A 26,406-nucleotide genomic window follows, 5' to 3' on the forward strand; every position below is an offset into this window, starting at 1 on the left:
AGTATAAAGGCAAGGTAATATCGACCTTCTTTCCTTCTTTCTTTCTTTCTTTCTCTTTTCTCCTTTCCCTTTCATGTACAAACACATCACCCACGTTCTCTCTTCCGATTCATCCGCCTTGGTTCATCCCCATACAGCCGCCAACTTCATTCTTGACTGTAGCGTCGGAGCCGGACTCTAGTTCCTAGCCCCCTACCCAGCCGCTATATCTGGGATCATGAATATAGAAATTCACTGATATAACGTCCGCGGCTCGGTGCTCAAAACCTGTACACCAAAGCTCCGGAGTTGCGAGAGAAGTACGGGCTTGTTTGGAAGGGGCTTGTGACGGGTATTACCACCATCACTGTCCCTTCGTTCGGACAATGTGGACTGCAAAAAAAAAATCAGCTCGAGTTCTCTTGCCATAACACATGGCACACGGAGTGCCCTCTATTCGAGCTACATTCTCATGTACTTTTGTTATGCATTTCTCAAGAGGAAGGTCATTGTCCAAAGGGTGGGAACGTTGTTCGGACAGCCGCGCCCGCCAAAGTGTCCGAGACGCCCCACCTCCCCGCTCGACGTCCCGCTGTTATTATTGTTCCCAAACGACTTCGAAAATGGTCTAGGAATGATTCGCCAAGATTTATGAGAGCTCGAACGTTGAGAAACGCTGGGAAATTTGGTGTGTTCTCGCACTGTCTGAACGACGGTTTTGTCTGAACGAAGGACTACTGAGAAGTAGTAGCGAGTAGGGTGTATTCATGGGAGCTGGATGTATGCGATGAACATTCAATTCATGAGCTATAAGCATGCTCTAACACGTGGATGCATTGGCTTCTTTCTTGCAGATAGCTGGATGGTGAGGATCAGCTCATGACTGCTCGTAAAGATCAATAGATGTAGCCACTGGCAGCCCCCTGTGACAAGTCTCCACAGCGCACAGCCTCAGGATCTGTGTCTCCATTTCCTCTCCAGTCCCACAGGCTTACCAAAAATCACCACTGATGAGTATTTCCTCCTCAGCGTCCCTCAGCGGTCTTTCAACTGTAACCTTCCCTGTTGTGGTCTTCACGTCGAACCCCCTGGCCGTATAAACATGCAGGAGAACATCAATGAAGTGGGCCATAATCAAGCCAAGTCCATCGCTCAACCAAAGCGAATACATATAAGCAGAAGACTCGGAAAGGTCACCACCAATTGTGACGGCTCGTGGTCACGGTACGTTCACTGAACGACCTAGCAAACAAGGTCACTGTTGATCTGTATACACACGTGTATATCGACGCGTACTGTTACACCTGAACACTCTGTCGCAGCTCTCGTAACACCAAGGAACTATCCAAACACCTACGCCTTACAACGTTTCTTGTGCTCCTCCCAATTGAACTTCTGACACTCAACCGAACAATACCTTACCTTCCTACACCCCTTACACTCCATCAACTTCGGGTTACCCTTCCCTCTGCACGCAAAACACTTCCTCGCCTCCGGATCGCGAATGACCGTCTCGAGGTACGAAACTGCAAACAAAGGCGAAAGCGCCAGCCTCGTAACATGTGGCGCGAACGGCCGCCACAGTTCGACCTTCTGCATCCCCTCGACGTCCTTCCCTCTCCCACAGCTACACAGCGGGACCTTCTCCATGTCGGTAGACAGTGGAATACGTCCTGCGGATTTGTACTCGCAGTTGGGTCCGTGCGTCCACGACGCGCGCGATCGCTCGACGAGGGCGGGCAAGAGCCGTTTCCACAGCTGCATCTCCGCCGGATGGATCGTCACTGTGGTATTTATATTCTGCGGCGGTCCACCACGGAGGAGCTTGACAAAGTCGGGTTCGATCCTGTTCATCAGCTCGTGCTGGAGCGGAAGCACGAAGGCGTCGCAAATGACGGTATGGCACGGCAGATCGAACCTCAGCTCATCGACGAAGAGGAGCATGTCGCAGTTGTTCTTCCCTGTTTTGGGGTCCTGCAGAGCCAGACTGAAGACGCATTTTCCGGTGGCGGGGCCGCTCAGGCTCCCAGACGGCGACGGTAAGCATGCAGAACGCATGATTATCCCGTGGAGGCGTATTTTGAGAGCCGCGAGCGGATCCTGCTGTGCGAGGTTGTTTTGTGTTTTATTTTTCTTCTCCTTGTTTGCGTTCTTCTCTGTACTGTTGTGGAGAGCGCGTTCGCGTTGCGAGAGTTGAGAGCCGACGTGAGGGTTGAGCCATTCTTCGAGGTTAGAGGCGTTGGATATGTTGAGGATCGGGAGACGTTTCAAGTTGACTCGGTGGATATTCCATGGGCTGATGCCCTGTGGCCGGTTGAAGACGCAGAATGGATCGAGCTTCATGCCTTCTGTTTGGAATGGACGAAAGACGGGGACGACCACCTAGGATGCGAACAGCGGAAGAGTGAGCGAAATTGAAATAAATAAAAAATCAGAGGAGATATTTCATACCTCGAGATAATGTGAAGTTCTCGCGAGACGAAGCTTTCGAGATTCGCTCATGATAGGGAAAGGGTACACGATATCCTGACTTGACGAGCCAATGGCCACGTTCAACGCGGAAGGCGAGATCTGCGTCACTCGTGGAGTGGAGGTGCGGAAGAGCTCCTGCAAGGCCTCGCCCTCCACAGACAACTTGACAGTCAACGACTGAACCGCCTCGCAGTCTTCGTCAAGGCGAACAAAAGCAGGCGTCGATGTTCCGATAGCGCCACAAGACTCGATTGTGGAGGAGGTAGGCGCCACGCGAACAGCACCGACGGAACGCTGCTCGGGAACGATATAGACACGCGATTGATCCGTAAGGGGTGCGCGGAAGACAGTGAGATGACCGTCTAAATCACCGAAAAATGTCCCGGATCCCACGGTCGATCGGAGCGCGAACCCAGCGCTGAGCGTATTGGGATGTTCGAAGGAAGTCAAGTACGTGGTAGCTATCGTGAATGAGACGACGAGAGGCGCGTCTCCCCGTAGGCCTGCGGGATCCTCTATGAATTGAACGGAAGGTCTCCTTCGTGTTCCCGTGCGAGTAATGCGTCCCCACATAGGATGCAGTCCTGCGAAGATATTATGTATGCTCTTGCCTTTGATGTCGCATTGCAAAAGTGGTGAATGGGCAGGATATTTGCGGAAAATAGCTAAGCTCTCGCGAGGGACGACGAGGAAAATTCGGACCATGGTGGGTAAAACGTCCCATTCTGAAAACGGACCTATCTTGAGCGGGGGCGAAGATACGTAGGCGGGCGGGTCGTGGACTCCGTGGCGCCAGAGCTGACCATGTAAGTCCTGGCAGTTGTTCAGATCCATGGGCATGGATCGATCGGCGTCCAAGATTCCCAAGAAACGTTCCAGGACGTCGCCCCACTGCGCCGGCGAGAGCCTCAGTCTGTCTCTGACCATCTTCAGGAACAGGACAAAGCTCTCGCGGGAATAGTGATCACGGTTAGCGTGAGTGAGGGCTCCGAGAAGGTTTCTACGCGCGCCGTTTCGCTGAAACCATGTGCGGCTGTCCTCCTCCTCGAACATGCGATGGTACATGTCGTAAAGATGGGTCCCAAGCTCCACAGGGTCGAACACAGGCGGTCGACTGGCTTGCTTCCAGATCGATGAATCGGACTCGATCGTCGGTGGCGACTTCCATGTGGTAACTTGATGGAATTGGGTGGCGGTCCGCTTTAAGGCGATCTCGTAGGCCATGAGCTCGTGCGTATTGGAACGTGTTGTGAACCCGGACACGTAGTCCACGGGACAGACACCGATGAGCATGTTCATGAGCGTGACATCCGAATACAGACGATCGATGAAGTCTTTGGTGGCATTCTTCTCTTTGGATATGAGTGACTCGGTGTACATGACACTCGCGTGGGGGTATGCGGAAAGCATTGGGATCGCGGCGGTCAGGACGTTCAAAACACCTGGACATCGTCAGTAATGAACGACGTCGGAAACACCGGCGTGCATACATACCAATATGGTCGACCAAGTTCGAAGTGTCGATTACGTTGAATAGCGGCGGGGGTATACCCTCGATGTCGCGACGCAAAGCACTAGAAACGTCTCCCTCGCTCAGAACAAGCAACTGAGACTTCCACGGTGCGACGGGGATGGAGGAGGCTGGTGAGCCTGTTTCAACGAAAAGCTGCAACGAACGGGACACGGCTGTAGCTTCGCCCACAATGAATCGGACGACCGGGTTCGTCGGTTTTGTAGGGGAGGTAGAAGCTTTGAAGCTCGTGCACCAGTCCTTGAACTGGATTTTGGCAACCTCGACGAGGTCATGAGGTCGAACAGAGTGCGGACTGTTGTTGAACGCGAGCGCGAGATGGAAAGGGGTCACCGGATCGGTCCCGTAATGAACATTACACCCTTCTCCGCCTAGTGAATATACCAGGGTAGGATTCAACTTCATGGCAGCAGTGTCAAGCGCATCGTCAAAGAACGTTGTCCCGGTCTTCCAGTAGTGGTCTTCCAGCTTTGCTGCAGCATCGAACGCGTGAATCATGAAAAGGCCTGCCGATCTGGCTCCATTCCCGAGCGTTTTAGACGGTCGAGACTTAGCCACGGCCTTGAACGCTTCGCGGATGGCTTTGATGCGCTTGTCAGGCAGAGTTTTCATTTCAACATAAAGTCTCCAGTGGCGCCGTACTTCTTCGAGAGTGTAAGCTGTACACATCTTGATATAGCGCCCATACGGAGAGTTTCGCCAGCCCTGTATGGTCTCGGAGTGATTGATGAGTTTGGAGCAATGCTCGACAAGTGTCGCGTGAGATTTGTCGTCAAGATGCATGTGGATGTATACGTTCCAAATGACGGTGGAGGGTGAGTGTCCATCTGCGGCCATTGTGAGCAAGATTATGTTGCGCGCTATCACGAGGGATGAGTTCGAATCGTTTGAAACAGAAGCGGAGCCAAAATCATTGCATGCATACCTAAAACGGCTGGGTCGATATCACAACAAGTGAAGTCCAAAGGACGAGTGACTGTAGTCGTGATTGAGCAACAACACGCACAGGGAGAACAAACTACGCACTCTCGTCGGATTCGCAGAAGATCGTATACATCACATTCCTAGGATCCCCGCATCCCAGCAGAAGTATATTCGCGGATTCCTCCGGGGCCAGGTCTCTGATAAGACATACAGCAGACGTATTTCCTATGGGATAGAAGAAATATGTTTCGGGCCAACAGAGCAAATGCACCATATTGAAGGAGGATGGAAGGACGGGGTGTTGGGGTGTTGCAGGGCGAAAAGTCTGGTCGACGTAGATATGGCCTAGGAGCCAGTCATTACACCCACGCCACACTAATAAGAGCCTCGAGTGCATAACACGTTGAGGACAGAAGGTTCAGTGATCGAGCGAGCACTCTTCCTGTTCAAGCTAGTCTGTAGCGTCTGCGCTACAAGCCTGCAGTCACAGTATTTGAGGCGCAAGAGGGGTATTGGTGGCCATACAAGCGGTTGATGTACGTTCCAACATCTTGGGACACATATATTCGGCTGCGCCGGTCGACCTCGTACGGGAAGAGACCGTGAAAATGGTTCTTTCGTAGACAGATACTGTGGTTATAGATTCAGCGGGCGAACAACCACTAAATTGCGTAAAAAAAGACAGACCTCCATTCCAGAAACTCTGTTCTCCCCCCTGTCTGTCTGTCGCCTGTCACGGGCGCACGACTTCCTGATCGACAAAACTTGCGCAAGGATAATTGCTCTTGAGACAAACTCACGATACCGTATCGTTCAACACTGCCGGGCGCTGCATGCATGACCCGGCCATACTTATCAAGAGGAATATAACATTTTTGGCGAGTATGACGAGACAGTGCGGCTATCCGAAGCTCGACACTGTGAAGTATGAGGACTTATCACTTTTGGGTAAACCGGTCAACTTCACAGGAAGTCATCGAAATCTTGTTTGAGAAGATGAATCAATTCGACGTACTTTGCGTATTATTGCTACCTCAATATTTGCTCATGTTGAGAACATAACACACTGCGCCTTTGCATCGCTGTCAGCGCTGAAGGGACAAGTCAAACCCCACGGTTTGATGCTATAATCATGTCAAAGCGAGTGAACTAATGGACAGGCGCGTCGTGGCAGGTACCATCGCATTCACTCCTTTGCCGATTCTTCCATTCTTTTCCTCTTTGCCTTTATATTAGCTTTTGCTATGGACCATCCGCCCCAAGCTACGGCAACCATGCCCGCCCATCCCCACATCTGAGGGTGACAGCGAGGCAAAAGAAGAGACGAATTTCGGGGTACTTGTTAGTATGACATCGACTGTAAGACCTATGTAGTGAGAGAAGAGAGAGCATTACCATGCGTCTTGGAGTGTTCAACTTGAACATAAATGTCTGTGGCGCCGCACTCTGGAGAACTGTTGATGAGTACGAGTGATAGGTTCACTGTAGGCGCCGATCTCGTCGGTTGTAGGGTCTGCTGAATAATTCGCTGAATTCCAGGTTCTATGGCCGCGGGGTTGAAATGACAAAGTCCCTAGGCGTCCAAAGTCTCGTGTAGGGGATAATGATAATACTAGTTTTTGGTAGCGTACACAAAGAAGTCAAAAGAAATAAAAAAATACGTAGATCGTCGACTTCCGTTTATCTCCGGCGGCCAATGCCGAAGCGCCCAAGTCGCCGCGACCGGATGCCTCGTTGCGTAGGACTCCTCTCCAACAAGTGAATCTGTCCCATTCCAACAATACTCAATCCGTTGGTCTCGTGAACACAACAGTGAGATTAGCAATACAGCCATCTTTCACTTGAGTCAAGATCTAACAGAAGACCTCGATCAGGCAGGTCGACTGTAGCGCACCAGGCGGGATCGACGCGAGGTCTTGTCCAACAACCCGTCACTAGCCTCAGTCCAACGAGCGTGCACGACGGAACCCTACATCGTTGTACGGTAAGGTGATTTCAGATTTTTCTGTGGCATAGTTACATGGGATACATTCATAACCCGAAATATATCAGCGGTCCCTTGCGGAATATCGGCAACCGCCCTCATAGAACACCGTGACGAAGGCAACCACTCGAGGTTGCAGCAATGGATGCCCAGGGGTTCGTTCCTAATTTTATCTCTATCATGACGGTAACTTGACCTAAATCTGCTCCAGTGAACAAGCTTGGAACGTCTTTTTAGCCTCCAGACTTGTCGCGTCAGGCCAGTCGCCCCCAACAAATAACGCTCATATCCACTTCCTCGACGTCGAAATCGAACGGTCCCACCGCCTTACTAGTTCTCTAATTGCAAACAGAAATGCCCTAGTACCTATTATCCGCGTTCCATCCGAAATTTTAGCCCACATATTCGAAATAATCATCACCGCCGACTGGGATGACTTCGCCGATATCGAAGATTCTGATGAAGCCGACGCGCTCTACCCATCGCTACCTAGATTTCGGCAGCCATTTGTCGTGCTTGTGACCGCTACACACGTATGTCGTCGCTTCCGCGATGTTGCGCTCGATACTCCATCATTGTGGCGAAACATTATCTGGGAGAGATCGAATTGGGCCCAGGAGATGCTTCTCCGTGTGAAGCAGACCGCACTCGACATTCGTGCGATCGACGTGGACCCAGATGCGACGGGCTTACACAGCTTTCCTACGGACCAATCTACGACCATCGCAAGGACCGCGCTACCATACTTGGCTCGTGCGCGGTCACTTTGCCTTGAGGGACCTGCGCCGGAGACATCTGTCTTGGTCGAGCTTCTCTCTAGGCCAGCGCCATTATTGGAGTCGGCTAGACTGGAGTATCAATACTTTGGAGGAAATGAGCAGGAACCGTCGGGTCAACAAATTTATCCCGACATTTTGTTTGGGAAGCACGCCCCACGTCTTCGGCATCTCTCGCTCTGCGGAGATATTCAGCCCTCCTTGTGGTCTTCTCCTATCATGTCGGGACTGAAATCGTTGACAATGATGGCAGCACCACACGAGTCTATTCACCTCCGTGAGCGGGCTTGCATACCTCCGTCTCTCCATGAACTGATGCAGGCCCTCGAGCGTATGCAACAGCTGTGGAGTCTGACTGTTCACCAATGGTACCTCCCTCTCCTACCTCAAGGAGTTCAAGCGTTGCCCGAAGTCACCCAAATCATTCATCTTCCTCAACTCAAGCACCTATCCCTCATCGCACCGTTCGCAGATTGTCTCAATCTATCACAACGTCTCACCATCCATCCCAACGCTTCGCTTTCATATGGTCTAGCCAACCGTGGAATGCCCATGACACATCTGGCTGATACTTCCACCGGAGATATGTTCACCTCTCTTCTCAAACCATGCTCTATAACTCCCTCGACGTTCACACATCTCACACTATCCTGCAAATCCAAACAAGGTTACACACTACAAGGCTGGGACGAAGTCTCTGGCCCTCCCCGTTCACCTTCTCTCACCATTAGTTCTGATCCACAGCCGGATCCCTACATCACCGTCAAGCCCCGTCTTAACCTCGACATCGTCGGCAAGAATGAAGTCATCTACCCCAATCTCCTCCCTTCCGTACTCCAAACCTATCGTTTCCCCGCCATCCGCACGTTCACTTGCGCGCTCTGTCGACCTCTCGACGCTCCTTTGGAAGTGCGGCGTCTCTTCCTTCCTCTCAAAACAGTCGAAGAGGTTATTGTAGACGGCCACTCCCAGCCTTTCAAAGAACCTAAACTGTCATCTCCTCTCCTACACGCCTTGGCCGATGGTTCCACCGATCTCATCAACGACAACGACGACGTCCTTTTCCCAAAAATGCGCACCCTCTCACTCGTAGAATTTTCCTTCCTTAAGGCCGACGGCCCGACTTTCGAACACGAAGTTGTTGACGTCCTCAGGCGCATCATCGGTCGCAAACGAGCTTCCGTTACGCTTCAGAGCCTACACATCGAGAATTGCGAGATAACGGAGGGACAGGTCGATGTGCTCAGACCGCTCATTCCGGATTTCAGATGGGATGGAAAGGTGGAAAAGCGGCGGTGGGAATGGACCCGAATCAATTTTTGAGGCATTCCTTATGGCGAGACTCTAAAGAGAACGCGGGGTTGATTTGGTGGCTGCGAAATTTTTTCATGTACCCTGACCACATCGCTTATACGCACAATTTTTCTTGGTGTAAAGAAGTGTTGTAAGCAGGCAGCCCAGATGTGCGAGCTCATTTTGCACTCGACAGAACGTCACGACAGTAAATCATCAAAAATTGTCGCCTTGAGAACTAGGCAGTCAACGAATAATTATTACATGCGGCAGGAGTGCGAACAAGAAACAGGTCGGTCAAAGAACGCGCGAACAGCGCACATACGACATATAAGACATTTTTTATGCGGGAATGGAGTTCTCAGGAAACAAGAGGATGAAGGCATAGCCCTCAAGGGTAAAGCACCGGTGAAGGACGACAGGACGGCAACAGAGACCAAAGGCAATAGACAACGAAGGCGACAAATGGGGGAAGGCGATCTCAAATCAGTCGGTCGCTTGGTTGAAGGGGCTGGCTGAAGTGAGATCACGAGAACGAAAGGCGAACGCTCAAGCGCTCGAGATAAGACAGCTCTTCACGCAGCTTCGGCCACCATGGGGGCTGTTTGGCCTCCCTTGGCCGCCGTAGGCGTGAAAGTATGCCAGCGGTCGTTGAAGCGTACGTCTAGGTAAAGCAACGTCAACCGAAGGCGATAAGGAAGAGATAAAACAGTATGGACGTACCGAGAGGTCGTCCACCGTACATATATTGCTGGAATTTTGCTGTGAATACGAATATCAGAAAATTATGCCAAACAGTGAGGAGCGCGTGACAGCGTACCGATGGCAGTCTCCGCCTCAGTGATAGCAGCGAATTGCACGACACCGGCGCCTTTGGATCTAGAACCCTCGTACAGAATCTCTGCAAGTTCGACTTGTCCAGTCGTCTCGAACAACTCTACCAAGTCCTCGTTTGCCGTAGACCATGGCAGCTACAGTTCATGAACCTCGTCAGCAAACAATCATAGAAAGTAATGAGAAGATGCGTACATTGCGAACCATGATCTGCTGGCTCGGTTCAGCGTCAAATCCAGCGGCCCCGAACGCAGGACCAGTAGGAGCGCCGAACGCGCCAGCGCCAGCCCCGCCGCTGCCATAACTGTCCATCCTCAGTCCAGTGCCCGACTGTTGATCGGGGCCAGAATAGTCGGCGTACAGATCTTGGTTGGAGAAATCGCGACCTCCAGCAGCATGAGCACCAGCAAACCCACCACGGAACCCACCACGGAATCCACCACGAAGACCGCGAAGGCCACCCCTGAATCCACCACGCAGGCCGCCACGGAAGGCACCCGGGCCCGAAAGACCTGCGAAGCGATCCTAGAATATGTTTGAAATATAAGCAACGTCTTTCAGAATCATTGGCGACGATTCGACAATTCACCTCGCGGACTTCGAGCATACGGCCATACCAGTTGTGGCCATTGAACATGTCTGATGATAGACGTCAGAAAAGGCTGAATGTCATGTACGATGAAGACATACTGATAGCCGATTGAGCGTCTTTCGCTGTCTCATAAATGACAGTTCCGCTGCCTTTGGGCCTCCCATCGGCGCCGATGTTGATGTCAGCGCGAACAATATTTCCAGCCTCGCGGAACAAGTCTTTCAAGTCTTGCCATCCGGCTTGATACGGGAGCTAGACAAAGAGACAACGGTTAGTCAGGTAAAACGACGAATAAGAGCACTCAGTGACCTCACATTGCCAACGTAAAGCTGATTGCCAGGGTTGTGTCCGGCGCCTCCAAAAGTGTTGTGGAAGGCAGGCCGAGGAGGTGGCGCAGCATGCAAGCCTTGCCCAGCCATAGCCATGCCGATCTTACCTGGCACTGGCGTGGCACCAAAGCGAGATTCGTTCTCACGATCCTGGATGCGAAGCAGGTAAGAGTGATAAAGTCGTCAGAAAGAAAGTTCAGCATACCTCACGAATGAAGACAGGCCGTCCAAGAAGAGGGCTTTCAGAAAGCTCCTTGACGGCACGCATGGCATCTTCGTGAGAGGCAAATTCGACGATACTGTAAAGCGAGTAGGAATAGAATGTCAATGATGGTACCCTGAAGTAGAGGGAAAAACAACATACCCGCATCCTTTCGAGATACCAGTCGGTGTAATAAGGACTTCGGCGAACAGGACCTCACCAGCTAACAATCCCAAAACAAAACTCCTGTCAATAAGACCGTCCTCTCATCTCGAGTTCCCATCAATAAGACCAGAAAGCTGAAAAGGTTCTGCCGGCCCCGCCACTTGTGCCCCTGCCCTCGAGGTTGCGAAAGCGCCGACCCCATCCACTTCGCCAAGAGCCTACGTCCGCTGCCACTCCTGACGCCAATGCCAATGCTTCTGCCAGCTATTGATGAGCCTGCCACCAACGAGGGGCATCGAGAACGATTCGCCGAAGACTCCGCTCTATCCATCTAACCGTGCCTTAGCTCCGGGCAAGACTTCGTCCCCATTATCCTCGTCATCTTCCTCTGGCATCTCTTCCCCCGGGGCGTAACAAGGACCAGACTCAAACCAAAACCAACGCCACGCCCAGAACCAAAACGACGACCGAAACCAAAACCAACGACAGCTAATCTGAAATGCCCCCACCCACCTCCCCTCATGAATTCCATCAGGTCCCTGTACTTGACGTCGTAGCTGAGGTTGCCGACATAGACCCGGTTTTCACGCTTGCTTTGTTTGGCGAACTCGACGGCTTCCTCGTGCGGGGCGTTCATGGGTCCACCGAGAGAGCGCGGGAACGGCTCGGCCGGCTTGCGGTCCCTGGAACGAGATCGCGGGCTGCGCGAACGCGAGTGTGATCCCGAACGAGAGCGAGAACGGCGCGAACGCCTGCGGGGCGACGCGGAACGACGACGCGAACGCGACCGGGAACGTGAGCGACGACGGCGCTATAAAGCAAAAGATTTATGGCGTTAAGCTACATTGGCGGGCTGAGTGCTGCTTGATCCACATACCTCAGGTTCCCAGTGATCTCCTCTGCCCGACCCGCGAGTGCGACCTGCAAGCGATTGTCAACATGGGGACCTCCACGCCTCGCAAGAGCAACGCTGTCATCGTCGAAAACATACCTGAATCACGGCGGTCACGATCCCTGCCCGAGTCTCTCCTGCTGCTCTCCCTATCCTTGTCCCGTTCGCGGTCCCTGTCGCGCTCGTACTCCTTATCCTTCTCGCGCTTGTCGTCGACGTCCTCTTTTACCTTCATATCAACGTCCATTTCGGTCTGATCTGTGAAGCTGTAAGTAGACGGTCGTAATGAGGGGTGGTGGACGCTTGAGAGATAAGCTCGACGAGTTTTTTTGGGGAGTGAGTGGGCTGTCGCCGCCGTCGCACGCGATTACAAACCCCGCTTTGTCGGAGTTTGAACCTTCTGGCCTTCTTGTACGAAAGTGGCGCAGCGCTTGTTGCACTCCTGGATTTGTAGATCCCGGCACAACGCCTACGAGGTTTATGGACTTAATGAGTCAATTCAAGCACACAATTGCACCGGCCATATGAGAAGAGTTTCCAGTTCATTTTATCCAATTTATTCAGAACGAGAGACTACCGCTCCGTGCTTTTGTGCCAAATGCATAGACTACAGCGCGTGCCATCAACAAGCCAACTATGGAGGTAGAAGAGAACACGATGGATGTGAGCTTGGAGAGATACCGAAAGTAAAAGAGAAATACTTACCGACAATGCCGATAGAAACTTGGATGACCGAAATGCCTAAATCAATAGGATCTCCGGAAAAGATGTCTCCAGTCTCCGACAAACCTGACTATAGCGTGATAGTAAAGGGGACTAGATGAGTAACTATAACACACCATTGAATATTGTCAGACATACTGGGACCAGGAAAAGAACACCAGGCACCATGGCTGTAAACGCTGTGCCACCCGTAAGCCGCTGATATCCATTCCCAAGAATACCAACCGTGAATGCACCGATGGCCGAGACGACATCCGAGTGGTGAAAAATGTAGCGAGTCGCGACCTTGTTGGCGGTGTAAGCTGCGCAAGCGAATACAACTTGAACCAACATCTCAGAGCTGAGCGTAAAGCTAGTGCGCCTTCTGCTGCGAGCCCGCTGCTCTTCCGCGTCTACCATACCAAGCTTCTTGAAGACCGGTTGCATGTTTGACATAGAGATGATCAGACAGAACAGAGGTACTATGATGATCTGCGTCCACGATGGAAAGGGTAGCATGTACCACGGAGCATTCGGGGGTCGATGACAGCCAGAGACGACATTGTCGACCGAGATCGCGGGCGGGTTCTTGAATAAAAACGTCCCAACGAATTCTGGGATGCCGTTGATGATGTTGTCGGATACGAATGTCCCTGTGTACAAAACAGGGTTTCCGTAGGTGGATGCGATTTTCGCGGATCGGTAGCGGGCGTGGAAATCGAATAAGAGGTAGAGGTCTGATCCAATTTGGAGACCGAGGCAGATGAAGAGGGAGAAGATTAGAGCATAGACCATCTTGACGGAACCGCAAAGCATATTTCTGGAGGCTAGTTCAAGTGAGCTGGTCACTATGCATGCACGACGATAAGCTCAAGGAGATTCTGGTCGTAAGACAGGACATACGTACCAATCAAGAACCCTGGGAGTATACCGACAATGGACGCCGATGATATCGCATTATAACAGAAGAGCTCCGTTCGGATACTGCCCAGAGCCCGAGCGATGAGAGAGATGATAACGGTCGTGGCGATCCTTTCAGTGATCTGTTAGTCTCCGACTCACATTACAAGATAAATAGTGGAGCTCACTGATAAACGTTGGTATAGAATACGTTGTTCTTGGTGATCATGTAGAGTTCGACAGCACATAAGGCAGCAGCACCAAGGCCTGCAATCCACATATCCAGAAAGGAGCCACCAAATGCCAAGGGACAGATCAAAGCAGACCCGCACAACGCCAGAAGGCACTTCATGGGTCTTCCATGAATCTCGTCCTCGTCCATAAGCTGATCCAAGCACTGGCCGCCTATCTTTGCGCTGATACAGTCGTGGGTGACGTTGTAGTAGACGATCCGGACTTTTGGTAGGCGCCCGAGGTCAAGACTTCCATTGGACTTGAGCAGCTCGATTTGCGAAGTCAGCTCGCAGACGTCGCCGAATGACGCGAGGTTAACTCCCGGTAGCATGACGAATTTGGCTTCGACACCAAGGATCTTCGCGGAATCGGAGAGAAGAGAGTCGATGGCGTGAGTGGGTGCGCCAAACTTCATCAACGCTTTCGCGAGTTTCATGATGAACCGCTGTCGGTTAATCTCGGCTGAAAGTGTCGCAAATACGCAATGGAGCCATGACGCGAGTTCAGCTTCAGCAGGTGCGGAAAGTTAGAAGAGCAAACGTACATGTTACATGCTTGACTATTTTCAACCTTCGTCGCTCCTTACGCTTCTGCTTCTCACTCAGCTTGAGCAATCGTCTCCTCTCGTCGAACTCCTTTGTCGTTAGATCCATATCCTCATCCCTCAACAGCTCGTCTAAGGGGACCGCCAGCCTCGGGTCGTCGGAATCGATGGTCAACCAGTTGTCGTTCTGTGTGCACTGTGACTTTTGCAGCGGCGGATGGAGTAGGGTGTCGTCTTTGCAATCCTCGTAGTCGTATATTCCGTACTTGTGTGCGTTGGTTTGTGATGAACGTCTGGAATCGGATGAATCAAGGAGGGTTCGATTGCTATCCAGAGAATTTTGCCGTGCGTCTCTCAAGGTGGTATCAACGAAGCGTGAACCAGAGGATAGTCCATGATGGCTGCCGTTCGCGAGGACCGTATTTGTGTCGCGGTCTTGCGTTGATAGAGATGAAGCAGTAGCATATGGGTATGATGGTGAGTCGTGGTGCGAAGGACGGAGGCTTGTTCTTCGAGAGTTGAAAGACATGCTAAATGAATTGCCGATCGAAGGAGGACCGAGGCAATGGTTCAGAAAGAGAGAAGTGACCTAGAATCAGAAGGAAAATCGGCTAGGAAACACAGAAAGCAATCTAGATGGGGGAATGGTAGGCGCTCCGAGCGTCAGACGGAGAATATGAGCATTTTATAGGCATAGGTTCGCATTGAGACTGCTGGTTTGGATCGTCCTGTAAGGACGTGCGAGTATTGATACATAGAGACGGTCTAGGCCAGGGAATAGCGAGCATAGGCCGGTCAGCACCGAGAGGGACGAAGTGGTACAGGCTGTCTCACTGGCTGGTTTTGCCTCCTAGTATGTGTCTCAAGTGATCGATAAGCATTGAGAACATGGTCAGTGGTGTGGCGCCTTCGGCGGCTTGCCCAGGGCCCTCTGTCTTCCTCTGTCGTGTCTGACGATCTGCGTCCCACTGGCACAACTGAGTACCGACCAAAACAGTGGAAGTGGAACTCGGCCCGGGTTCCTCCGGCCCAGGCACGCGAGTTCCACTGCCACTTTCACTGAGTTGTCAGACCAGCGACGTGCCCTTAAGTGGTGACTTCACCACTGTCGTGCATTTCACGTTCACATCGTTCGCTCGCTCATCATGAGCCGTCACGGCCTGAGATCGGGTGGGGGGCATGTAGACAGTAAACAAAGCACTGTACATGTACTTCATTTTCGAATACTTAGGGGGTGATACCAGTGATGTGTGTATGAAGCAGAGCGAGTTTGTGTGTACGACATGTAATAATAATGCAGAAGTTTATCGTCACCTATCAGATCATTGTTTGAATAGCCAGGAGGTTTATGTAGCAGCAGGGATAAGTGCAGTGAGATCTTTCAAACATGGTGTCAGCTGCGCATTCACGCCCGACGCGGCTTTGACCATTGGTGTGGCGGCAGCTGAAGGCGTGCGTGGTGTCTGAGTCGAATGGAGAAGATGGAGGGTGGTTGGGGATTGAATTAGATGTCAAATTCTGCGAGGCTGATGGTTTGGGCAAGCAAGGACGCAAAGGGGTCGAATGTGTTCAACTGCTGGAAGTGGCCCGTTTCTTCTGAAGACAGTGGCTTGAACTCACTGACACCAGACGAGTGGACCATCGAGAACGCAGCCGTCTGGATCGGAGGCAGCTCTACAAGACCGGGTAAAAATATATGTGCATGCATATGAGTTCTCGAGGTGGGGAGCCATGTTGAGGAAACAGAGAGCACCCGGCACGACGACACGATCGTCAACGTGACACCTCTCGCCACAGTGGAAAGGCGCATGGCATATGCTGGGCGAGGTCCAATCCTAGTGTGGACAATTTTGGGCCAAAAACTGGTCTCATGTTTGATCATAGTGCGCACATTTTCGGCCTCCGAAGGACCCCAGGTCCGATCCCAAACGAGACAAAAGTGGTGAACTTGTGACAAGGTCCGATCCTACCATGGCCTACAGTGCGCACAAAGGTTGCACAAGAGAGATAAGATGACTCGCGAGAGAGCCTCTTCAGACACTCGCCGACGAGGTGCGTACATAATGGCGAATAATGCGCATATTTTTGAGCTCTATGCTGGGCAATGCCCGATACAGAATGTGTACCAAACGTCCTCCAAAACAGGACACCCGATCCGAGTGCGCACATTTTGCTCCCAAATCGGTCCGGACAAAAAGGGCAAAATTCGGCGGTTTTGGATCGGACCTCCCTAGGCATACTACAGCGTACCCAGATGTGCAAATTTTGCGGCGCTCGAGCTACTGTACTCTTTTAACATGCACCAATGCTAATCTAAGTACACAGGTTGGTGGCAAAAACCATAAACTACGCTTGACGATTTTATCGGGATTTTTTACTAGTAAGCTATGCTGTCGTCGACGTCGAGCGCGTCGACGAGTGCTTGCACCCAGTAATGCAAATGTTCACTTTTGGCGGGCCGGAAGCCTTCCGACGCGCGTCGCAAGTCGAAAGTGCATACTTTCGACATTTTCGAGCATTTTGATGGGACACGCTCGATTTGCGCCAAACAAAGTACCCAGGGACGATAGTATGCTGTATTTACATGTTGAGGAATATTTCCAGGGGGAACGGGGGAGAACTCGAAGAGTAAAGTCAAAATTTGCACTTCTGTAAGATTTGCACATCTGGGTACGGGGTAGTATGCCATGCGCCTCAGTGGAACTCACGCATCGGAGCTTGCCGGTTGAGTTCCACTTCCACTATTTTAGTATATACTCGGCACAACTGACGCAGGGTCTCACCACGTAGCGAATCAGGCTTTGAGCTGTATAGAAAGGCCCCTAGAACGTAGCACAGAAACTTCAACTTAAAAGCTCTCAGCAGAAGCGTTAGAAAAGAAAATCCCGGTGGCGGCGCCAACAGACTTGTTTGGTTGTTTGGTTTAGAGGCTATAGCCAAACAATGATTGCAAATTCATCCTCGCTTCCCAACGGTGAATTCGACACCAGCACTGCCACCTACTGTCCATTAGTTTTCCCAAGCTCACACTCTCTGGATACCTGTGCGTGTGTAAAGGCTTATACATCTCCGCAATAGTACTGGCTAGCCACCTCTTTACACACCACTATCCAACACAACGCCACTCAGCTTTGGGCTCAACGAGATCGTCGTCAGCCACAGTCAGCGTCCTCACCATGAATCCTCCTCCTCTCCGGCTAGACATACCTTCGGCTTGGTATCCTACACATTTACCAAATAACCCGAGCCCTTCTCATCGTGCTTTGTATGGACGCGATCTCCATGACAGCCCTGCCTTGATGGCTAACTTCAAGGCAGTCGGCGATCAGCCGAACGACGAGGACCTCATTGTTTCCGCCATATATGCTGGGCAGCTCAAAGGCTTAAACACGAATCAAGCCCTTGATGGACTCCACACGGTTGGTATACAAATCTACGTCTCACTATTTTTGACAAGATGTGCGGGTTAACTATCGCTGCCTCCGTATATAGACAAACGAGCATACTGCCTACCAGTGGAGGGAATACTACTTGGCTCACAGAAGCGCAATTTTTCGTCGTGTGGAAAGTCTTGGAGCAAAGTCTTCGACCAAACGGACCACGGCAGAAACGACCAAACCACGATTTGCCCCCGACTCTTCTGTCTCAACCCCATCTACATCTAACAAAAGAAGGAAAACCAACCCTGTAAGGGGAAGCATTCCGAATGCACCATCCGAAGAACCCACCCCTTCGATTCATAATTCGGGCAAATACACACAAGGGGACGTCAATTACATGGTGAAATTGTTCGCGTACGAGCTCAACAAAGACTCCACGGCTACCCGGGCTGAGATATGCGCCAAGCTTGGCAAGAAGGTTTGTCCGTCTCCAACTAAAACGATCCATGATCGCCTCTTATGCATCGTCTCTTGTCCGTTTGTATCACATCCTAGGCGCCACAACACAGCCCTGCATCTTGGAAAAACTACTCCCTTCAATTCCTCATAATCGACAAGATGCTCAGACGTGCGGGCGGCGAGGCAATTCCAGTTCATGAATTCGACTTCGATAATGCTAGCGACAGCGAGGATGATGTCTCGAAACGCCCTCAGAAACATGTCAGAGGACACGCTCGCAGCGATTTGGACAGAAAGCCCGAATGGACTATGAAGAACGAGGGGCCAGGAGTGGAATCGTCGGACGAGGATGAGGGTGATGTCGGGCGCTATGGGGACCGCTACACCATGACGGAGTTGCGAATTATGGCGAAGTGGATATCGAGGTGCAGTGCGTCGGAATGGGCGGAGATGACGCCAACACAGCAATGGGAACCTTTCACTCAAATCGTGAGTCGCATGAACAAAACAACTCGTCTTGGGCGAAATAATTGGAAGGAATATCAGTTGACGTTAGATTCTTGTGTCTACCCAGCTTCCTATGAGGACCTTGAACTCACTGAAGACACGATACAGTAACGACGAGAATAGTACGGACCTCATTTTCATCTGTCAAATCGCGTTAGTCTTACACTATGTCCCCTTCCTAGAGTTTCTCCTTCTGGCCAAACGCTATCGCACGAGGCGGCAGCAACACAAAGGCGCGCCGTCTCGGCATTGAGATCCTCATGGTGAAATTTTTCCCGTCTTTCTTCCTCTCGTCACGTTTTGCCATGACTTACGCGGTGCATCCAAAGTCGGAATTGTTGACGGTGATGCTCCCGATTGGCCTTGCCGGGGTATCAGGCCGCGACTTTATCAGTCCGAATGCTCTTCTTATTCCTCTTCATCATGTCTCATCGTCTTCTTGCACCTTACGCTACTCGGGATCTCTTGCCGACTGTGTGTAGAACAGCGTATAACTTATCAATTTAAGTGCGGTCTCGAACAGCGCAGGGCAACTATCCACATCGCAGTATGAACCATATGGTGCCCGATACGACATGGGTCGCCCGTGATCAAGTGTCCTGGGGCCGAATACAAATGTGGGAGTATATACTATAGTATTACTAGCGACCAGAAAATACGAATACAGCCGTTTACAAGAGGGCAACAAATGAGCTTGGACTTCGAAAGCTACAAATCAAATACGACATATATGTACCTCCTGATCATGCAGGCGCATCAGTAGCCTCATCAGTAGGCTCGGAGACAATCAGAGAAGAAAGTGGCAAGACTTCCTCTAGCCGGAAGGGGAATCTCTGCGGAAGAGGTATTCCATGTGAGTGTACGACGGTTCCTGACAGTGGAATGCCTATAAAGCCACAGCGTAGACGGTGTTCGGGCCAGTCTCTATTGCCGCCGTGTCCCACAAGCGGGGTGTCAAGTGAGCACGAATGCTTTTCATGGCAAATGCTTGTGCATGAGCGAAAGACCCCTCGGACGTACCTCGATTGGCACTCAACTCCACAATAACCCACGTCTTTACAAGCTCTGCATCTTCCGATGTGTCGATTGCGACATCCCCGTCTCGAACACTGACGGTCAATGGAAGACACGCGTTCGAGAAAATCGACGATGATCCACACTTCATCCATCGAGGTGATATTCCTAGGGATAATCACATCCATCTCTCGGGAAACGGTGTCCTTGTGGAGAAAAGCTATGTCGAGACATGCTCTGAACAGGCGCGGGCGTGGGAAGTTACGGCGGATGGGAGAGAGGAGGGATGGATTGAGCCGGACGATGAGAAAGATATCCCCGAAGATGGCGCCAACCCAGGCTATAAGCAGTGAGAAATGTTTTCGATGTGTGAGTATAAAGATTTATACAGATTATCGAGGACAGAGATATTCAGAATGGGGGGAGGGAACGCTTACTGTATACGCCGTGGACGATACCACCATGCTGTACCCACACTGCCTCTAATACGTCGAACACGCCCTCACAGAGCCAAGTCCGCATGAGATTCTCGCCTTCATTGCTCTCTACATCAATGGCGCTCTCGGTGCATCGTTTCATCAACATCAGGATGGGCAGAATCAACCGCTCCCCGGGCTCGAAATTAGCCTGCTTTAATACGTGCTCCGGACTCGACAAAAGCCGGAACAGAATCGAGAACATGGTGGTATGGCCAAACAAATCATGGAGAAAGTCTCTGTCGGATGGAGAACTCCATAGAGCACAGTTGATAAGTGCCCATATGAGATGCATGCAATGATTTATGTAGGTCGTGTTTAAGAAGGGAAAATTTCCGGTGTAATGCGTGAATAAAGAGGCGAAGGACTGGTCTGGGATCCCCTGTCGCATACGAGCGATGAAATTCTTGGGTCGGCGGTTATGGAATATGGCTTCTGGAGGATCGGCGAGCCGCGCTAATGCCCTGACGCATTTGCAGAACTCGATGATTCCAACTGAATGCATGAGACATCGCATGATCAGAGGGACGGTCAGATCGTTGGGTGCATCCACCCTATGAACATTCGGTGTGAGTGGCACATCATGCCAGGACAGGATCGCCGTAGAAGGAGAAGTATACTGACAAAGCGCAGGTCGGTTCTATCTCTAGGATACCCATAACTAGCTCTGAGACGAAAATTCGCTCTGATGCGTAGTTTTCGTGCGGTTCGAACATGTGATGAGGTCTGATCCAAAGCTGTCAGTAACGAGTGTGAATCAGTGCTACCAGCGCAGTAAGGTGTCAAGCTTAGGGCATACTCGTAGGACGATTTCACTCCAGTTCTCGACCAGGGATTCAACGAATATAGTCCTGGTAGGAACAGGGGATCGTTTGACGTTGGGCAGTCCTAGTACTAGAAGCTCTATAAAGGGGGCGAAATACGATGATGTCTACATCCAGAAGTTCATCGTGATCAATGGTCATGCTGAAAATGATATCGCGAGTTTCGTAGCACTAGAGCTCACATTATTATCACCGCTGCAATCCGCCCCCAAGTCTGAGGAGTGCTCGATCACGCATTTGCATAAGGCATCCGTTATGCCTGCGTCTACGAGGCGCTGCCACCGAGCACAAGAATCCTTAGATTCTGCAGCGGCGCGTATAGCTTTCCTCAGGGCCATATCGTTCTTCACATCGATCGTAAGCACATAAGTGATAGAATGTTCGGACAATACACAGTATCAGTCGCGAACATACCTCAAAGCTGATTGGATTTCCCTGCCAAGTCCCGGTGTTGAAAACCGTGACGATACGAGCTGGCTTCGAATCGATGACATTCTTCCAGTATGCTTTAGAGTATCGCATTTTTAATTTGATAAATAACACTGTTTGATCTCGTATACCGTCGGTATCAAGGCTTCAATGCAAGGAGGTCTGTCCAGCGATCATCGCAGTCACGGTCAACAACAGATCGCGATCGAGCGAGATGATGGTAGAAGGACTTCGGCGATCTCCGGCGACACTCAACCCAAACAAAGAAACATCCCTTTCCTTGCAATTGCTTGCTTGTTATTAGCCTTTAGGGCCCTTCGGGGCCTTCATTTGGCTTTCATACTTCCGGAATCGAAGCTGAAAAGGCATAAGTTTTGAAAGTACGGTGGCGGAGCAGTTGAAAGTTGAGGAGGAAGTGCAAATTGTCATGTAAAAGTACTGTAAGATCGAGGGCAGGGCACCACAGCTGAGTAAAACAAATAAGAAACAAGCACCGTGAGTATTGTGTGTATACAATGCATGATCCAAAGGTAAAATCAAAAAGATGCAGAATGAACAAGTAGAGCAGAACGTTAACTGTAACAGAACGCGACCAAAACTCAAAACGAAAAAGACGAAAGACAAAAGGCAGGTACACTTTATGTAGTATGGCAAAGCGGATAGTATGTGAATGCAATGAGCAGCGTGAAGGATGTGCGTACATGTGCGTGCATGGTCATGACAGATGTTGTGTAATGGGGGGTAAAAAAAGTATATAGGCTGAAAAACCAAGAGTCACTAGTCCACAATGAAGGGAATCATACAATACTTGTAGTACAAACAGATATCGAGAGCAGGAGCCACAGCCCCTACGGATGTATATGCCGTTCGAGAGGTCACGTCACGACGGCAGGATTGCGAGTAGCTGCTGCAGTAGAATCCGTATTGGACGCCCCCTGAGCATTATTGGCACTACCCGCACCGTTAGCGTTCCCAGTCGCAGGCCGTCTTCTACGGCGACGTCTGTATGCACAAACAAAAAAGAAAGAACACCGTCAGACACTTTACAAAACCAACCACAACAAATCCATCCAGCTCGTACCTGGGAAACATCGGCCCCTTCGGCATCGGCCTCTCGTCCAAATCCAACGCAATATTCGCCGCCGCCTGGAACCCCTCTATCCAATCAACGACGGCGCCCACATCCGGCGCCTGGAGCAAAAACTGCTCGCCCTCCATCCTCAACCTGATCACGTTCCTCCTCTTATGATAATCGCTCCCGAGACCGCTCTCCGCGCCTTGCAAGGAATAAGCCTTGATCAGATCTTTCGCGTCCGGTTGGGGCACGTCTGGAGAGTCGTGGAAGAGACCGCCCGCGTCGTTCGTGCTGTTGCTGTTGGAGTGGGAGTGGGAGCCTCGTGAAGATCGGCGGCGGGTACGAGGGGGACTAGGTGGGGGTGCGAAGACGCCTGGGGAGTGGGGTGCAGGGGTGGCGGTGGCGACGGTGAGTGGGGAGGAAGATGGTGCGGAGGTGGTGCTAGGTGGTGAAGCAGTCCGTGATGCACCAGAAGACGACACAGATGCATTCGACGAAGACGAAGGATTTCCTCTCGACACCGAAGCAGACAACCGACCGGGACTCGAAGGTTGTCCATGTCCAGAAGACGACGTCGCCGAACTACCAGTCGCATTCGCGTTCACACCCGAGCTAGACCCAGAGCCAGACAACGAAGGTCTCAACCCTGAGAACGATCGTCTCCCCCTCGCACCGCTCTCCGTACTCGTACTCGTCCTTATCGCAACATCCAACAACCCCCCACTCACCGCCCGATCCCTACTCTCGCTTCTCCTCCCTTCCGCCTCACTATTCAAGCTCAACTTCGACCCGCCCGTCACGCTCCTCAAAAATCCACTACCCAACAACTTCGACTTCGTCGACGTCTGCGCTGGCGGCTGCTGCTGCAACGAAGCCGGCACATCCTCCGGCCGTGTCACAGGGACCGTCACATCCACATTCGCCTCCCTTCCCAATCCCAACCCCATCCCAGGCAACAAAGGCCTCGGATCCGCCAATGCGCTCTGCCTCGCCCCCGTCGCCTGCGCTAAAACCGACTCTGTCCCCGCCGGCGCACCCACACCACCCGACGAGCTCCTCGGACTCTTCGCCTCCTCCGACGACTTCCCCACAGCACCCACAGCCCCACTCATCCCCAACGCCGTCCTCTCCCTCTCCCTCTCTCTCTCCGCCGCCCTCTTCGCCCCCTGCACCGTCACCGTCACCGGCTCCTCCGCAATATCCCCCGCTCCCCCTATTTTCTCCCACAATCCACCCAGCACACCAACGGGGCCCGCACCCCTCACACTAGCAGGCAACTTATAGATCTTAAACGCCGTACCCTCGAGCACGCACACCACCCGTCTCCATTTCCTGTCTTTCGCCTGTACGCCCGGCGAGGAGAACTCCATCTTCCGGGGAAGGATGGCGCGGAGGTATATCGAGTTGGAGTAGCCTGGTAGACGTTCGGAGCCTTCGTCTTCGCGTGGAACGATCCTAGCCTCGGGCGGGACTCCGAACACACGCTGGCGTTCTGCGTTCGGATCGCCGTTGCGCGAGGGGAAGTGGAAGGTGGGATAGGGCGGCGGTGGGGAGGTAGGCGACGAGAACGTCGGCATGGAACGCTGGCGACGGAGTGTGGCGCTACCGTGACCGTGAGCGTGGTCGGCGTGAGGTGTTGGCGGGAAGGGAGGGGGTGCGCCGGGTGTGGGATGTTTTATAGATATGGGCGAAGAGGACGCGTTGAGGACTTCTGTCGTCGTCATAACCGGTGGCGTCGCATCCCCCCTCTCCGCTCCTGTTGCTCTCTCGACTACCGCAATTTCACCAGCACCAGCACCAGCACCAGCCCTCCCCCTCGCATGCTCCGAAATCTCGATCATACTCCTCGACGCATGCGTATACAACGAAGGCCTCCCGCCAAGGCTCGGACTGTTCAAAGGCGAAGACGGCGGCATGGGCACGATCCTGGGCGAATTCCTCAGCTGATGCTGCCACTCCGGGACCACACCAAATGCGTGCCCTCGGGGCGTCGACGGGTTCGTAGTCGATTCCGGGACGACCTTGGACGAGAAATAATCCATCGATTCCTTACCCCTCAACGTCCGCGCTCCCACCCCCGCGAGCGGCGTCATATCCTCCCTATTCCCATTACCGTTGGCCGCGGTCGTCCCAGGAGCTGCACCGACATCGGTGGTGGTAATGGTGGTGGTAGTCGTCCGAGCGGTTCCCTTCGGCCCCGAGCGCAGATACGATTCCAAGAATCCCGTCCCAGGCGACGTTCCCTTCCAATTAAAACTCGGCAACGCCAGACTTGGTTTACCCCCCTCTCTCTGTCTCCCGCTGATCGACCCCGGCATCGTCAACAACGACAACGGAGGTCTATCCGTCCCTGTCCCCCTCTCTGCCATAGTCGCCCCATGACTTTCCGAAGACTCGACCTCCCCGTCCTCTTCATCGCTCCCCGTCCCCGTCATCATCGTCATCGGCGTCTCCGACCTACTCATCCTCCTCGATCTCGTCCCATCCGTCTCGTCTCCTTCTCCCTGCTCTTCCCCTTCTCCGTCCCCATTCTCATGCTCATGCTCATGCTCGTGCTCATCCCCTTCCAACTCATCCCCCTCCTCCTCATCCTCCTCCAAATCATCCAACAAATCGCTATTCTCATGATCCGCGCCCTCCACCTCCCGCTCATCTCTCCCCGAATGCGGCAGCGCAGGCATACTCCGCAAACTATGTTTCCTCTCCCTTAATGCCTGTCTCTGTCCCTCACCACCACCACCACTACTACTACTACTACTTCCCGGTGCAGAATTATTGCCTCCAACACCCGGCTGCACGCCCGATGAGGACGCAGACCCAGACGCAGAAGCTGACCCCGACCTTGCCCCAATAACCGGCAAAGGCGGCAACGCGTAAATCGGATGCGCCGGCTCCCTCGTGATAATCGCAGGCGAAAGTCTCGCCCCTCCACCTGGCACGGTGAACTGCGAGGCGAGCTGGAAACGAGAGGTGAAGGAGGGGAGGGTGGTTAAGTGCGGGACGTTCGGGCGGGACGAGAGCGTGCGCGGGGAGGGAGGTGGATTTGCGTTGGAGGTGGATGTGGAGGCGGCGGAGGAGGATGTGGATGTGAATGTGGAGGATGTGGATGTGGAAGAAGGGGGAAGTCCCGCACGGAGTGATTGTGGGATGATTCGTGGGGTGGTCGAAGTCGAGGTGAGCGTCGGGGTCGAGGAGGAGGAGGAGGAGGGAGCAACTCCACTCTGATTCTGACTCGACATATAAGTGGGCGGCATACAGTTAGGCGCAGGCGCGGGAGGGTACCCAAAAGAAGTCGAAGTCGAAGTAGCGGCAGGAAGCCTAGGAGGGGACGTGACAGCAAAGGAAGACGAAGAAGAAGCGCTAGATGCGATCTTGTCGGACGTGGGCGCCGATGCCAATACCGACGACGACGACGGTCTCGCCGTTCCTGAGAGAGCACTAGTCGCCACAGGTATTTGGATGGGCAGAATATCTCGACTGTGGGTATTGGCGTCGGGTTTGTCAACGGTGGAAAGGGAAGAGCGTAACGCCGTCGAAGAAGAGGACGCCGCAGCCGCTAACCGCGCGCTCTTCAAAACATCGTCCGCGAGAGGCGAACACGATATCCGCGCGTCAATATGCACATCCGTGCTCCCATTCCCACTCCCGAAACCGGTGCTGGCGAACGGTTTCGGGGGAGGTTTCGGTGTCGTGTCCGGTTCGACGGAGGTCGTAGGACGATTATTATTATCATTGCTGTTTTTGCCAGAAGGACTTGGACTTGAACTTGGACTTGAATGCGAGGGTGCCGTGGCGCTCGAATTCTTAAGTTTGTGCCCCGCGTGCGCCTGCTGCAAAAGAGTAAGAGTAAGCGTAAGCGCGATTCGCGAAAGATAGGGGCAATCGCAAC

The 26,406-nt window shown here is 52.4% G+C and overlaps 7 protein-coding genes across 7 annotated transcripts; 2 read left to right on the top strand and 5 right to left on the bottom strand.

Moving 5' to 3' along the window:
• Window positions 1-1,332: 1,332 nt before the first annotated feature.
• On the bottom strand, window positions 1,333-5,180 carry STEHIDRAFT_53749 (uncharacterized protein; the record flags this gene model as incomplete). Its single annotated transcript, XM_007301521.1, has 6 exons — window positions 1,333-1,966; window positions 2,018-2,361; window positions 2,431-3,893; window positions 3,946-4,842; window positions 4,908-4,958; window positions 5,009-5,180. The coding sequence occupies 6 exons, from the start codon at window positions 5,178-5,180 to the stop codon at window positions 1,333-1,335; spliced, it is 3,561 nt and encodes a 1,186-aa protein (XP_007301583.1).
• Window positions 5,181-7,025: 1,845 nt separating this feature from the next.
• STEHIDRAFT_138129 (uncharacterized protein) lies at window positions 7,026-8,989 on the top strand (the record flags this gene model as incomplete). Its single annotated transcript, XM_007301878.1, has 2 exons — window positions 7,026-7,045; window positions 7,102-8,989. Exons 1-2 carry the CDS (start codon window positions 7,032-7,034, stop codon window positions 8,987-8,989), a joined length of 1,902 nt encoding a protein of 633 aa, XP_007301940.1. The 5' UTR covers window positions 7,026-7,031.
• A 231-nt stretch (window positions 8,990-9,220) lies between these two features.
• Window positions 9,221-12,279, bottom strand: STEHIDRAFT_75881 (RNA-binding domain-containing protein). Its single transcript, XM_007301548.1, has 12 exons — window positions 12,073-12,279; window positions 11,959-12,002; window positions 11,595-11,892; window positions 11,079-11,139; window positions 10,920-11,013; window positions 10,700-10,864; window positions 10,484-10,637; window positions 10,383-10,432; window positions 9,989-10,318; window positions 9,780-9,930; window positions 9,683-9,721; window positions 9,221-9,623 (listed from the first exon to the last, which is right to left on the bottom strand). Exons 1-12 carry the CDS (start codon window positions 12,218-12,220, stop codon window positions 9,535-9,537), a joined length of 1,623 nt encoding a protein of 540 aa, XP_007301610.1. The 5' UTR covers window positions 12,221-12,279; the 3' UTR covers window positions 9,221-9,534.
• A 241-nt stretch (window positions 12,280-12,520) lies between these two features.
• On the bottom strand, window positions 12,521-14,881 carry STEHIDRAFT_75886 (uncharacterized protein). The gene is made up of 6 exons (XM_007301549.1): window positions 14,354-14,881; window positions 13,764-14,271; window positions 13,583-13,707; window positions 12,835-13,523; window positions 12,679-12,766; window positions 12,521-12,607 (listed from the first exon to the last, which is right to left on the bottom strand). The coding sequence occupies exons 1-6, from the start codon at window positions 14,460-14,462 to the stop codon at window positions 12,534-12,536; spliced, it is 1,593 nt and encodes a 530-aa protein (XP_007301611.1). The 5' UTR covers window positions 14,463-14,881; the 3' UTR covers window positions 12,521-12,533.
• A 2,601-nt stretch (window positions 14,882-17,482) lies between these two features.
• On the top strand, window positions 17,483-19,181 carry STEHIDRAFT_166955 (uncharacterized protein; the record flags this gene model as incomplete). The annotated part of the gene is made up of 4 exons (XM_007301879.1): window positions 17,483-17,772; window positions 17,846-18,211; window positions 18,289-18,681; window positions 18,882-19,181. Exons 1-4 carry the CDS (start codon window positions 17,530-17,532, stop codon window positions 19,179-19,181), a joined length of 1,302 nt encoding a protein of 433 aa, XP_007301941.1. The 5' UTR covers window positions 17,483-17,529.
• A 943-nt stretch (window positions 19,182-20,124) lies between these two features.
• On the bottom strand, window positions 20,125-21,535 carry STEHIDRAFT_109310 (uncharacterized protein; the record flags this gene model as incomplete). The annotated part of the gene is made up of 5 exons (XM_007301880.1): window positions 20,125-20,743; window positions 20,814-20,926; window positions 20,989-21,120; window positions 21,196-21,357; window positions 21,428-21,535. 5 exons carry the CDS (start codon window positions 21,533-21,535, stop codon window positions 20,125-20,127), a joined length of 1,134 nt encoding a protein of 377 aa, XP_007301942.1.
• A 987-nt stretch (window positions 21,536-22,522) lies between these two features.
• On the bottom strand, window positions 22,523-22,765 carry STEHIDRAFT_29178 (uncharacterized protein; the record flags this gene model as incomplete). The annotated part of the gene is made up of 1 exon (XM_007301408.1): window positions 22,523-22,765. A coding segment is annotated over one exon (243 nt), but the record flags the coding sequence as incomplete, so codon positions are not given.
• Window positions 22,766-26,406: the final 3,641 nt, after the last annotated feature.

This window comes from Stereum hirsutum (genome assembly GCF_000264905.1).
Source record: "Stereum hirsutum FP-91666 SS1 unplaced genomic scaffold STEHIscaffold_4, whole genome shotgun sequence".
NCBI lineage: Eukaryota > Fungi > Basidiomycota > Agaricomycetes > Russulales > Stereaceae > Stereum > Stereum hirsutum.

What these genes read in the sequence shown, in the direction of transcription:
- STEHIDRAFT_75886 (XM_007301549.1), bottom strand. Translation starts at nt 14,462, where the DNA reads ATGGATCTAACGACAAAGGAGTTCGACGAGAGGAGACGATTGCTCAAG. An exon ending in TTCTATACCAACGTTTATCA is followed by an intron (nt 13,708 to 13,763) that starts GTGAGCTCCACT and finishes GATCACTGAAAG; the next exon opens with GATCGCCACGACCGTTATCA. An exon ending in GTGTTCTTTTCCTGGTCCCA is followed by an intron (nt 12,767 to 12,834) that starts GTATGTCTGACA and finishes ATCACGCTATAG; the next exon opens with TCAGGTTTGTCGGAGACTGG.
- STEHIDRAFT_75881 (XM_007301548.1), bottom strand. Translation starts at nt 12,220, where the DNA reads ATGGACGTTGATATGAAGGTAAAAGAGGACGTCGACGACAAGCGCGAG. An exon ending in GGCCTGTCTTCATTCGTGAG is followed by an intron (nt 10,865 to 10,919) that starts GTATGCTGAACT and finishes CTTCGCATCCAG; the next exon opens with GATCGTGAGAACGAATCTCG. An exon ending in GTACGGTGGACGACCTCTCG is followed by an intron (nt 9,624 to 9,682) that starts GTACGTCCATAC and finishes TGCTTTACCTAG; the next exon opens with ACGTACGCTTCAACGACCGC.